Source organism: Fundulus heteroclitus, chromosome 7, assembly GCF_011125445.2.
Source record: "Fundulus heteroclitus isolate FHET01 chromosome 7, MU-UCD_Fhet_4.1, whole genome shotgun sequence".
NCBI lineage: Eukaryota > Metazoa > Chordata > Actinopteri > Cyprinodontiformes > Fundulidae > Fundulus > Fundulus heteroclitus.
In genome coordinates this window covers 19,525,537-19,538,909 of record NC_046367.1, presented here as the reverse complement: position 1 = coordinate 19,538,909, position 13,373 = coordinate 19,525,537, and the positions used below count along the sequence as shown (strand labels likewise).

Below are 13,373 nucleotides of genomic sequence, written 5' to 3'. Positions count from 1 at the left end.
TTTTGGGGTATCTGCGCCTCTTGTTTGGTTTAAACTTTTTAGGCACTGCTGTCTAAAAGCTTTTATAACCATGTTTATGTGACACTGATAACCTCTCGCATGCCGTTGGTCACAACGTGAACAGCCATGTTATTCAGTCTGCCCTGCCAACACAGCCTCACCAAAAAAAGCCATGCAAATTCAAGCTTACATAACAAACTCCCACACTAAAAACATCATTTCCTCAAACATTTTAGTACCGCTGGGTTTCCTAAGGTAGCTAACGATGGGACTGAAAGACAAACCAGTGTCCGTTACCTTGCTTTGTTGACATCTATCTTTTCTTGGCTTCAGAGAAATGAAATCTTAATTGCCACATTCTGTCAAGACACAGTGTCTTTCTTTTAGGGGGTCTCCTCAGAATTGGCTCGTTCAGTGAATTCGTAAGAATGGGGTCTTTTGAGTTCAGTAAACGAGAATAGAAGCATTCAATTGACAGGCAGCGAATGGTTAAATGGGGCTGCAGGCAGGTTTTGAAAGGGCTGGGCAGAATGGGAGCTTTGTACTTTTGGTTCACATTTCCCGAGATAAGCCATTCGGTTATCCCAGGTTTGGCTGGCCTAGGTAAATGAGCGCTGAGAGCCACAGTATTTACAACATGTTTTAGCATATCTAACCTTGGAAAGCTGAATCTTCTTCCTGGCTCTCAGTAGCCGCTGACAGTCATGGTGGATGCAGTTTAGAGCTCAGACTCACTCTTTTAAGGGCAGGCTGGACGCATTGTTCTTTTAGGGGGATAGATGAAAGTCGCTGGGTTAGTAGGGAGGGCTTGGTAGAGCACTACACTGTAGCTTTTGTATACAAGGAAGGTAACCTGAGGTTGAATAAGGAAGTCCTTTCAGTGACTGATGTCTGCAGGCTGTGCAGCACCTGCACCGGCTGCATGCAGGGCTTGGCTGAAAGGTGGAGTCAGCATGGGAGAGAAGTCGTTCGTGTGATACTCCTGCACAGCTTCATGGAGCAAATATCGCGGATGAGCCGCGAGCCTGGAGCAGGCTGGGACGGGGCAGAGATGGGAGGAGAGCAGAAGGAAAAGTCAAGTTTCCTCATGGAGGAGGATGTGGACCTTGGGTCAGATTTTGGGTTTTGCATGAAGGCAAACTCAGAGCTGACTCTGGCGGAGCATGTGATTGAAGATTCAGATGAAGGCCTAGACAAGCGAGTCCTGGGTTTGTTTGTGACTGCTGGACGGACGACGTTCCTGTCTACGAATCGGGAGCAGACAGGGGAGAGTCCAGCGGGCGATGTAAAGAAACAACGGGAGGGAGTAGAGATGGGGGCCGATAGAGCTTTAGTGGAGAACGGAGAGACTGAACGAATGATGGAAGAAGAGGCAGATAATCAGACTGAGGAAGAGCCGGATGAAACGGAGTGTGGATATCATCATGTTCGTGTGTCTCTTGAGGAGGTGGAGAGTTTCTACAAATTTTCCTGCCGTTGCCACTGGCTCTGTGGTAGGTGTTATATAGTTTATGTGAATGTGACTCAAAAACAGCTTCATCATAATTTAGATCCAACCATCGATCAGAATGACCGGTTTTCCAATCAACATTTTTTGTACAAACTTTTGAACATTTTAACCAGTTCTTAGGGAACTGGATAAAATTAAGTTTAATGGGCTTTCTTTTTACCACCATAAATTCAACAGCTTGATAAGGAAAACTGTAAATAGATCGGCTGCTCTTTGTCCACCACTGTTTTGGTGAGTAAAGAAGCTGAGGTGGATTTATTCTGGTGATCTTTTCTTCTAATTGATAATCAGTCAGAGTCATTGGCAAACATCTTAGAACTGGTTTTATTTTGCTATGTCTCTCCAACTGCGTGTAAACTGTATCGTTAATCAGATAAGCACAGGTTATCATCCCCTTGGAGACTGCCTTTTTGAGCTGTCATTAGATTTTATTAGTGAATAAAATGATGTTACTTCTATAGCGGAAAGCAAGAGAACGTGTTATTCTAATCGTTAGGTGTATTTTTTGTTACGTTAAGATCATTCCTTTATGTCTGATGCTTAGAAAGGTTGGTTTATTTTTTTTATTTATTTTTTTGTTCCACCTCTAATAGAGAGAACAAACCTTTCAGTGCTGCCTTCTGGTCCTGTTTAATCTGTGTCAGTAGTGACAGGCGGTCCAGGTGTTGTCACTGTGACCCACTAACGTTTGACTCGTCAGCCATAAACGTGAGCCCGAGCGGACACTAATCCCAAACCCTGAGCCTTATTAAGAACATTAACGCCTGAACCGGCAGTTCAGCTCTGTGTGTGTGTGTGTGTGTGTGTGTGTGTGTGTGTGTGTGTGTGTGTGTGTGTGTGTGTGTGTGTGTGTGTGTGTGTGTGTGTGTGTGTGTGTGGTTTGGATGTTTGGGGTGTGTGTTTTACCAATAATTTCTATGTCACTAGAAAGGAGCAATTGTTTTCTTCAGTTATAGAAAGTCAACTTTATTAATATTGTGTTGGGCCGTATTCGTGTCCCAATACTGGGAAGCCCTCTTTACAAAATACCAACGTTTACCATATAATTATCTGTCTTTAGATCAAACATGCAAACATGCAAACGACTGGTGTTTTTTCCTGCGGCATAAATAGATAGGTTCTCCAACGAGTTCATGGTACTACATTAAGATTATAGAATCAACACATGCCCTCTAAAGTTTGTTTGTAAAATCCTCCAGCAATAATATGGTCTTATCGTCTCTTGGCTGCCAACTATCCAGCTAAAATCCTGATCCTAAGGTGGGCTTGTATGAAAAATGCTGTTATATCTCCATAATCTCCATGAGTCACAGAATCTCCATAATATCCAGGAGGCTTCTCTTTGCCCTCATTTGTGTTATCCACCGCTGTCCACATGATGATGTCTACTATCCACAAATTGGGAAAATATGGAACAGTGGAACATTCCCTGGAGGGCCCAGCCCACTAAAATTAATCCAAGAGCACATCGACAACCAGGAGGTCATAAAAGGTTAAAAAAAGAATGACCAAACCAGGCATCTGCAACTCCAGTCCTTGAGTGCCACGTTCCTGCAGCTTCTTGATACAACTCTGCTCCAACACATCTAGATTAAAAGGGCAAATTGTACGTTTTGACTGATCATTAACTATTCATTTGATTCATGTGTGTCTGAGCAGGGATGCATCCAAAAGATGCAAGACAGTAGGACTCAAGGAGTGGAGTTGCAGACCTCTGATCTAAACTACTGCAGGCCCCACTCGTCTCGGTTAAGTTCAGTTTTTGGGATTCCAGAGAAAGAAAGAGATGGCTTCCATGGGAGTGTCCCAGGGTGAAAATCATCTCTGACCAAAAACAACACAAAGGTCTGTATTGCATTTGCTAAAAAAAAAACAAAAAAACATCCTGACAATCCAGAAGAAATTTTGGGAAATCGGCAAGATGAAACGTACATGTAGCATCAAACTGACAGTCAAACATGGTGGAGGTAGTGTGATGGTCTGTGTGACCTCAAGCTCAGTATGAACAGCACCAAAAGGAAAACAATTCAGCAAAGAAAAGAGAGCCAGGGTCCCTCCCCAGCAATGTCAAAGATTCATTGCCAGTGATCACAAACACATGGAGAGTTGTTGCCAAGACAAAGAGTTGGTAGGTTTAAGAAGCAATCACCGTTTCACATTGGGCCAAGTTGGTTTGGGATAGCTTTTTCCCTTAATAAATTAATTCTTCATTTAAAAAGTTTATTTATCCTCATCCTATATCAGAATTAATGATAGATATTCTAAAAAAATAATACAAATCATTTCCAAACATTTCCAACATAGCCATCATTTAATACAGTTCCAGTAGATGTGGTTGAAATGAAATTTTTTAAAGAGTTTTACTGTTATTTGCTGTAAAGACATATGAGATGTTTTGTTCTTGTTTTTTTGTTTTAAATTTAACGTTCATTTATTGTGACATCACCCTTCGATACTGGCTCTTGTTTCACAGAAACGGCCCTTGGGGCTTTTCCAATTGAGCAAGCACTGTGGTGAAAGGATATTTACCCACGTTGATGAAAAAAAATGGGCTACAAAAATGGGCTGAAGCTGAAACTGGACATTAGTGAGGGGATTTTTTTTTTCTCCAGAAACAGAATAGCCTCTTTCCAGCCTGATTGAGGGGCTGGTTTTGGTGTGATATGCGTGGGAGTTTCTGGGGGTAGGGTGTGGCTGGCTGAGTAAGTGATATGGGGTCAGAGAGAAGAAAATGATGGAGGTCTGTTTGTGAACTTCAGTTCATGTGGGGCATGAGAGAGACTGCGAGGGCTGGAAATTTGTTTCTGAACCCAAGGCCATGTTGACCTTGATTTATCATGGTAGCATCACTGTAATGAGTCACAAAGACAGACGTGTATCTGTTTTATTTCATGCTTGTCTGCTTTGGTGGAGGAGAAAGGAACTGAGCTTTAATTGGTACACAGAGAACAATAAGTGAGCAGTTCCTGATCAGAAACTTCTGGAAAAATTCCAGTTTGGTTATGTACAAAAACAATAAACAATCTCTCTCCGGTTTTTAGAATTAAAGGTGCAAGTATTATAATCAGAGGAAGCTTTGTCTAAAAACACACAACTGGCACAATCAGTGTGTTTTGCGAATGCTTGTTTAACCACAAAGAGCTTTATGAAGAAATAGATTTTGGTTTGACGTAGAAACAGAAGTGCTTTCGTTGCAGAATCTCGTGACTGAATAGCACCCGATCACTTACCCTAGTTATCCTAGTTTTACAGCTGCCAAGGTGTATTCAGGTGTATTATATTCAAGTTCACATAACTACGTGTGTGTGTGTGTGTGTGTGTGTGTGTGTGTGTGTGTGTTCTCTCTGCTGTGTAAGATTAGTGGAACCTAGGTGTCAACAGTAGCGATCTCCAGCTGCCATTTAAGATTTAAAACCATCTGTTTGGGAGGTTGTTTTGGATAAAGCCTCTGAGGTGACACAGTGGGTCAGTTCGTTCCTTGGCTAATTCTCATTTCCATTATGTAGCACACGCGGCCATACTGTCCCAACTTACTCCATCTTGTATCCCATTGACAAACAGTTTACCAATCTACTGGACGATAGCATATCAGTTTCACTCTGTTGGTAGTTTGATCTTTTAGATGAATTATGAATAATTACTTCTGTTTTCTTGTATATTATTCTATGAAGAAGTTACATTCTGTTTCAATCAACTGTTATTGGTTTCTGTTCCAATTTTGGCCAGGTTACTGTTATCAAACACGATAAATGATGCCCCCTGATCAAACTAAGTTAACAATGAGCGGCATCTTACTGATAGTCAATATTTGGTGGAGTCTCATGAACACAGTATCTTACTGTAAATGTGCTGTAAATCATTAATTGTACCAAAGTTCTCCAAAGTGAGTATGAACTGATTAGAGCTAATTAGAAAACAACTTGTTTTCATAAGTACTACGGAGTGAAATGATCAATAGACATGAATGTTGGAGTGATTTGTTTTTTTTTCTTTCATTTGATTCTTAGGAGCATGCACGGAAACTTATTCTCTGACGTTTTTTTGGTATCTGGCCTTAGCACGTAGGATCATTGGTGATCTGCTAAAACATGATGCTGTTTACTTCTCTCAATGGTTGGTATCTCACTCTTGTCAATTTCATAGGACCCTACGCCATTATGCCAGTTTAAAGTATGTTTACACTTAGTGTTGGTTATATAGAGCAGTGGTCCTCAATTCTGGTCCTCGAGGTCCAATGTCCTGCAACTTTTATTTGTTACTCTGCTTGAACACATGTGAGTCAAATAATCAGGTCATTAGCAGGACTCTGGAGATCTTGACTGCAGACTAAACCCCTCAGACACACATACTCCTTCATCCGCGCATTCTCTGTTACGTCACAAATAAAAGCCATTCTAGTCAGTTCCCTCTAGTACGTCGTCCTCTATGTCCGTCAGAAATACGGATTGAGTCTCTTTGTGACTGATGACGGAGCGAAATGCTTCAATTTCTAAAAACCAGATGAGTCAGACAGGAAGTCAGACGCGTGAAGTGTAAAGCGGATCCGGTAATATTTCAAAATAAAGGAGGGAGGGAAGCGGGACTTTCTGGATGCATGGAAGGATCCAGTTTGGATCCCTGCATGGCCTTGAAAGGACGGAGCTCACAAGGAACGTAATAAGTGTGAAGCCAGCTTGAGGAGCTAATTCAGCCATTTGATTCAGGCGTGTTGGATCAGCGACACATTGAAAAGCTGCAGAAGACTGGCCCTGGAGGACTGATATCTATGTATCACTGATATAGAGCTAAAACTGGTCCTATTTATATGTATTTTTATTATTTACTTAAGCTCAGATAGGAAAGGGCACTATCTGTCATTCTAGGTGAGAAATGCCTTAATACTAATGGTCCAAATTCTGTGCTTATTGATTAGGTGCAAGCTCAAAACAGTAATCTGAGGAAAAAATCTATACACATCCACGTCGTGTAATTTGCAGCATTTTCTGTCTTCTGGCTTTGTGGTTTTGTTCAGTGCCTCAGATGCAAAGATCAGATTGCCAGAGTAATGTTGAGCATGTTGCTGTTATCAATACATAGCTCTCTGTTTGGATTTGTTCAGGAAGTGTTTATATTGATCATATTTGCTTCACTGTACCACGCAACATTCCTGTAACTGTTTTGTTGTGAGTAACTTCCTGTTACGCTTGACATTTAGTTTTTCTTCCTATGCAACCTCTCAAGGTATCACAAACAGAAAAACAGAAAAATGGTATTGTATCCTATGTAAAAATGTTTTTTTTTTTTTTATCTAACTGGACACTAATGTGTGTGGAGTGGTTTGGAGCCGTCAGTATTTGTCTGCCTTCTAATGGGGCAAAGACCAAAGCAGAGATCTGCTATCTTAACACTAATCTGACTGATTCTTTAATACATGCAATGTGATGTGGACTGACTTAGGCAAAGCTGGGTTTGGGTGTATATGATAAGCTTCTTTGCCGGTTAGGGGGTCCCTTCACAACGAAGCGGCCGCGAAACCGACTACGTGTGAAACCAGCTCCCAGAGTGAATGGGTTTGAAGCCGCACGCCGCAGCACCTCGGTCGTGACACTCCATATGCATAACCGGCTACCCGCTGGCGTGTTTGCCTTTTCCTTCTTCAGCGTTTCCTCGTAGGACCGTACCACCCACTGGCATGACATATGCATTAGAATGCGGTTTCATCATTACAAACTCGAACGTATCTGTGCGGATATCTTGATTCTACTAGGCGTTAGGCGTCATGTGAATGCGGCCTCGGTCTTCACTGTAAATAAGAAATCACTTCTAGATGAATTTCAGTTCAATTACATTTCAGAAGCACCAATTTACAACAGCAACGGGAAAGCATTGTTCCAATTTCCAGTTGTACAGAATGTATTTCAGGCCCATACTCAAATTGAGTTAATCATAATAAGCCAACTGGTAAAATGTCATCCATCTAAAGGAAACAAGCAATTTCATTGAATTGGTGACTTTGAAGCAACTCCTAATCATAAGCAAGAATATGGCGACGGTGGAAAGGAACTACCACCTTTTGACAGGGAAGAACCTCTAGCACAGGAGGGCTCAATAAGAGTGGCCATCTATTCTGACAGACTTTGGGTTTGTAAGGACATCAATTAGAGACAACAACAACACTGAAAAGCTGAAGCAGTGCTACTTTAGAATCTAAAGATAGTAGGAAACTACACAATGTTAATAGCATCAATAGCTGTGTGAGTAGCTTCTATTAAAGAGAACAGGTAGAGGTAGTTTTCTATGGAAGGAAGATTACAAAAACCTTACCAGACATCAGGGGAATTTTACCTCAGTGAATCAAGATATGTAATCAATATCATTTTCATTATATGTAATCTATTTGATTTCATAGGTCTAGATTTACATTTATCATTTATTATTTTTATTATTTATTTATTTATTTATTTATTTGATTTAAGTCAAATTCAATCAAATCACACAGACAGATTGGTCAAAATGCTTCCTATCTAAGGAAACCCAGCAAATTGCATCAAGTCTTGACAAGCAGAAGTCACTCCTCCTGAAAGAGCGTGTAGCCACAGTGAACAGTCGTCTACATTGTTGATGACTTTGCAGCAATGCCTCATCGAGCATGCACAGAGCGATGGTGGAGAGGAAAAATCCTCTTTAACAAGAAGAAACCTCCAGCAGAACCAGGCTTAGTGAGACCAGCCATCTGCCACGACTGACTGGGGGTTTGGAGAAGACAGAGCAGAGACACAAAAAAGGACACATTGAGCCTGTAATCTTTTCTATGTTGGAAAGGATAATGGCAGATGAACAGCAGGAGAACTCAGCAGAGGGAGAGAAATGGATATTGATGTCATCCAGCAGCCTGAAGCCTATAGCAGCATAACTACAGAGACAGCTTTTTTCTTTTCAAAAAAGGAAAGTTTTAGGATTAGTCTTAAAAGTAGACAGGGTGTCTGCCTCACGGACCAAAACTGGGAGTTGGTTCCACAGGAGAGGAGCCTGATAGCTAAAGGATCTGCCTCCCATTCTACTTTTAGAGACTCTAGGAACCACCAGCAGACCTGCAGTCTGAGAGCGAAGTGCTCTGTTAGGAACATACGGGGTAATCAGAGCTCTGATGTATGATGGAGCTTGAATATTAAGGGCTTTTATATGTGAAAAGGACAATTTTAGATTATATTATTGATTTAACAGGAAGCCAATTAGGGGAAGCTAAAATAGGAAAAAATATGATCTCTCTTTTTAATTTTCATCAGAACTCTTTCTGCATCTTTTTGGATCAGTTGAAGGCTTTGACCTGCATTTTGCAGACTTTTTGATAGTAAAGAATTACAGGAGCCCAGCAAATGTGAATTTAATTATCATAAACAGTTGTAGTATTTTTAGCTGATTTATTTTTAGTCTTGCATTGGATGAATGGTTGAGTGCTAAATATTTGAATTTGCTCCTTTTCTCCAGATGAGATCATGCAACTGGAGACCAATCCGCCCCGCGCTGCTGATATCACGTCTGATCTCAGGAAGCAGTTTGCCTTCCTTTCAGGTGATGGTTTTATGTTTTTACCTCCCCTCTGTGGTTACATTTGCACTTGTTTTATCTGGAATTACGGTCGTCACGTCTACTTACATGTCTTCAGTGATCATTTGTCTTTTAACTGGACCAATTTATATTTGCATAGTTCGCATGGACAGTTAACATTTGCCATTCAAATGTAATTTCTTTTCCTTTCCTCTTTACTTTCTCTCTGGAAGTAGCTCCAAATACCCGATGCTTTGTTACTTCTTTACCAGATTTGTATTTCACTAAACGTTGTTCACAATGTGCTTCATCAGCCACTGCATCAACTCCTGAAATAAAATAAAAATTGTCCTTTACACTATGACTTTGTGGCCACAGCCGACACTGAAAACATTTTTGAAAAATCCAAGCAGACATGGAAACCATGACGAAGCACTTGCTGTTGCCATGGTTATGAGAGAATAAAAGGCAGACTGATATTCCAGTCACATGTGCTGACAGAGCAGCTGTGTGTGTGTGTGTGTGTGTGTACATATATATATATATATATATATATATATATATATATATATATATATATATATATATATATATATATATATATATATATATGCAAGGACTTTGATGTAAAGTGACCTTTATCAGTTCCCCACTTTTTTGGGCTACTTATTGGGTTTTTGGAATAAGGTGTTAGTTAGTTAGTTAGTTAGTTAGTTAGTTAGTTAGTTAGTTAGTTAGTTAGTTAGTTAGTTAGTTAGTTAGTTAGTTAGTTAGTTAGTTAGTTAGTTAGTTAGTTAGTTAGTTAGCCAGCACTACATTAGTCTTAATTTTAATACAGATAGAAAACACTAGTCAATCATCCACTTCCTATGAAATCTCAAGGATTTAAGCTATTGAAAAGACATGACCAAAAATGTTTGCTCTTTTCATTCTTGTCCTCTAATTCCACAGACGTTTCTCTTCTCATCATTGATGTGGTTGCAGATTTTTCTCTGTCTTTCCAAATCTAAAAGGATTTTCCTCTTTTTCTGCATCCTTTTTTGTTATAATGAAAAATGTCTTATCATGATATCAATTTGGATTTGTTTGAAAACGGTAAATACCAATTAATGGTTAACACACATTTCAAATAAAATTCCAGGTGTTGTCGGATTTTTCTTTTTACTATTCTCCACTTTTGGTTCCTTGAGAGCAATAGATATCAATAAATAAGAAAATAATGAAATGCAGTTACTGTGTGTAGTTCAGTGATAAAAATCATGCTTCTTTATGTAGCTAGTGTCCTAATAACACTTTGAATCGTCTTGCTAATGAAAAGTGCTATATGAATAAACTTGCCTTGCCCTGCCTTGATAAAGCCAATTTAAAATTTTGTTTCAATATGTTATGTGTTTTATTATTACATATGCTTTTAAGGTCATTGTTTGTGTTTATTAGGCTATACCTAGTTACCTAAAAACAGAATGCAAGAAGCTGTAAATAGTCTTTTATAATTGTTTTTTTGTTGTTATCACAATAAAGTCCATATCGCCCACCTCTAATTCAGTTTTATCAGTGGCCCACAGCGTTTTTGTACAATGTTTTGTTCAATGTTTTATTCCTTCTCTTCTTTCAGGGGGTAGAGGAGATAATGGCAGCCCAATCATTGTGTTTCCAGAGTTTCCTGCATTTGGGGAGATCACAGACAGAGAGTTTCACAATGTCCTGACCTATCTAACAAGTGTGCCCAGGTAAGGTCCATTACTAACTGACTATCACTCTCTGAGACAGTGGGTGATATTCCCAGCTTTTGTTTTCACTTCCTGTGTCACTGCTCATGTTTTTGTTTCTTACTTCTTATCGGTTTCCATCTCTAAGTTTAAATTGCCTTACTCTTCATACTGATGCAATTTGGGGTTATTGGATAGATTATTATGGTCATGAAAAAGATACCTCACGTGAAAAGCAAAATGGTGATGGGTCTCATTATCGAACCCTAACAGACAAATGTCTTGTGTGTGTGTGTGTGTGTGTGTGTATGTATGTATGTTATATATATATATATATATATATATATATATTGTCAGATTTTCGGCTTTGAACTAAAACCCCACTTCCCCCACATCCTTCCTATTTTGGGTTAAAGCTCAAACTAGCTGGGGTTCTAAGGACCTCTGAATCTAACGAGTATTACCCTGTTTAGAATTCCTGTGAGACCTTTTCAGCTAGATGAGTAGGATACGACTGACCAGCTAACCACCTTCGTCCTAGGGCCACACCCTTCTGCAGTGGACAGGTCAGGCAACCTAGTAGCCCGAGGCCACCTGTACCCCGACCACCGCCCTAGTTAACGGTGGCTCCTACTCCTATAAATCAGCACTTGTTACACGATCAGTATTTTTTAAAGACTCAAAAGTCCCTAAGGGTGTTGTTTTATAGTTTGGGCTAAAGGCAACCTTTTAAGACCTCCAAAATACTTCTAGAACCATGCACCATGACTATTTTACAATCATAGAAGAACTCAGAAAAATGTTGACTCACAAATTGAATGTCCACAACTTCTAATAAAATTTTATATGCTTCTTTAATTAGTATGCTTTTGCAGGGGATTAGAAACAGCATTAAGCAATTTAACAGATTACAATTTAATATTTAATCAACTTCCTATCTCTTATCTAAGGCTGCTTACTAATACGTTCAGGAGAGGAGTTTAAATTTGGAGGAGCAAACTGACCCGAACCTCAGGTGGAAACTTATAATGGCTTTGATTGCTGGATAAGGAGTTGTTCAGCCGAACAACGTGCCTTCTCTTGATGGCAAACCCGATGTCCCGTTGATGCCCCATTCACAAAGACTCACGCCTTGAGTCTCTGCCTTGATGTCCGTGCCTGAGGTGCGTCTCCTTGGCTTGAGAGGTTGGTCTAACTGCAGAGCTGACATCTCATGGGTGCAACTCGCATCTTCTGGACATCTAGGATCTTCTCATCAACCAGGTCAAAACCACAGCAGTTCTTCTTGACAGGATTTGCAGATCGGCCCCGAATTGTGGAAAAACACGAAAAATAGATAATCTGACTCAGTCTCGGTGGTTCTCAGAGACACGGGCGCCGTGTTCTTCCTTTGGCTCCACGATCATCCTTCCGTCTTGGGTCTTCTTCTCTTCTGCTCCACGCTGCATGTCTTCTGAGATGAGAATCTGAGCCACGAGTACCCAAATCACCCTTCTTTTATGTGCTGAGAGAGCCGTTGGGAGGTTGCAAACCTCAATCCCCCCCCCTCTCTCCACCGAACACTTGCACCCAGTACCTTATCACCTCATAAACTTTTCACCCTATGCAGATCTCTGACCGAGTCAAAAGTTTTCGCTCCTCTTTCTCCGACCCCAGGCAGCAGGTCATTGAACCAAAGCATCTGATTCCACTTCCTCTTTTCTTCTCGGCAGATTTCCTGTAGCCAGCAGCTGCAGTCTCCTTCCAAGTGCTACTTCCTTTTTCCACAAACTATTTTCTCCTTAGCCTGTCTGACACTTGGACTGCACTTAAAATAATCATCATTTCACTCATTTAATACATGAATGCTTGATCTTTTTAAGAAAGAAAAACAATCAGTCAAACATGCAGTTTAATAAAAAGAAAACAATCAATTTAAATACACAATTAAAGGGCTCTTTATGTTATCTTTTTTATGGAATACCTTTAATTTCCAAATTATCTCTTAATTTGTGAATGGTAGAGAATATGGTTGAGCTCACCACACCACCGATTTTAGAGGTATTTTGACAATATATATATATATATATATATATATATATATATATATATATATATATATATATATGTATATATTTCACTGTAGTCCATTATCAGCATAGTGAGCAAAAATAGAAACTGCGGTGAGTCTTGCTGGATGTGTCTGAATAATGCATACAGACAACTCAGCAGACCTGTTTTCAACAGATGATGGATGTTTGGTGAACTCATATGAGGATTTGCTTGCAACGATTAAGTTTGGGTTTATATGTTCTTAATAGAGAATCTAGTCTTAAGTAGATTCTTTAAATGTATGGTTTAGTCACTTTGTCAAGAAGTAAAATATAAACCTTCCATTTCACTTTAGAACAGATTTATTTATGTCAGAAATTCTCAGAGGCTGCCTTTAACATAAAATTAACTCACTGCTTGTCGAGCTTCAGAGGTTTAGCAGCTACCTGCACGTTGTTTGACAAAAAATTATTTTAAAAACTTAAAAAGCTATTTTAAATTGTTCTACACAGCATTGCTGAGGTATGGGTGAAGGTCGCCCCCTACAGGACAGAAGAAGTTCAGCAGATGCCCTGTGTGTAGATTTTTTATGTTTC

The 13,373-nt window shown here is 39.8% G+C and overlaps 1 protein-coding gene across 7 annotated transcripts in view; it reads left to right on the top strand.

Annotated features, from left to right (window-relative positions):
- The window catches only part of mcf2lb (mcf.2 cell line derived transforming sequence-like b), a 51,712-nt gene that overhangs the window by 12,580 nt on the left and 25,759 nt on the right, over positions 1-13,373 (top strand). For 3 of the 7 annotated variants that reach the window (XM_036139116.1, XM_021317443.2, XM_036139117.1), the window contains exons 2-3: positions 8,978-9,061; positions 10,653-10,767. In XM_036139116.1, coding sequence (XP_035995009.1) covers positions 8,978-9,061; positions 10,653-10,767 — 199 coding nt within the window. Of the gene's footprint in view, positions 1-866; positions 1,494-8,977; positions 9,062-10,652; positions 10,768-13,373 lie in introns of those variants that run through there. The other 4 variants (XM_036139114.1, XM_021317442.2, XM_021317445.2 and 1 more) reach the window with 4 other exon arrangements.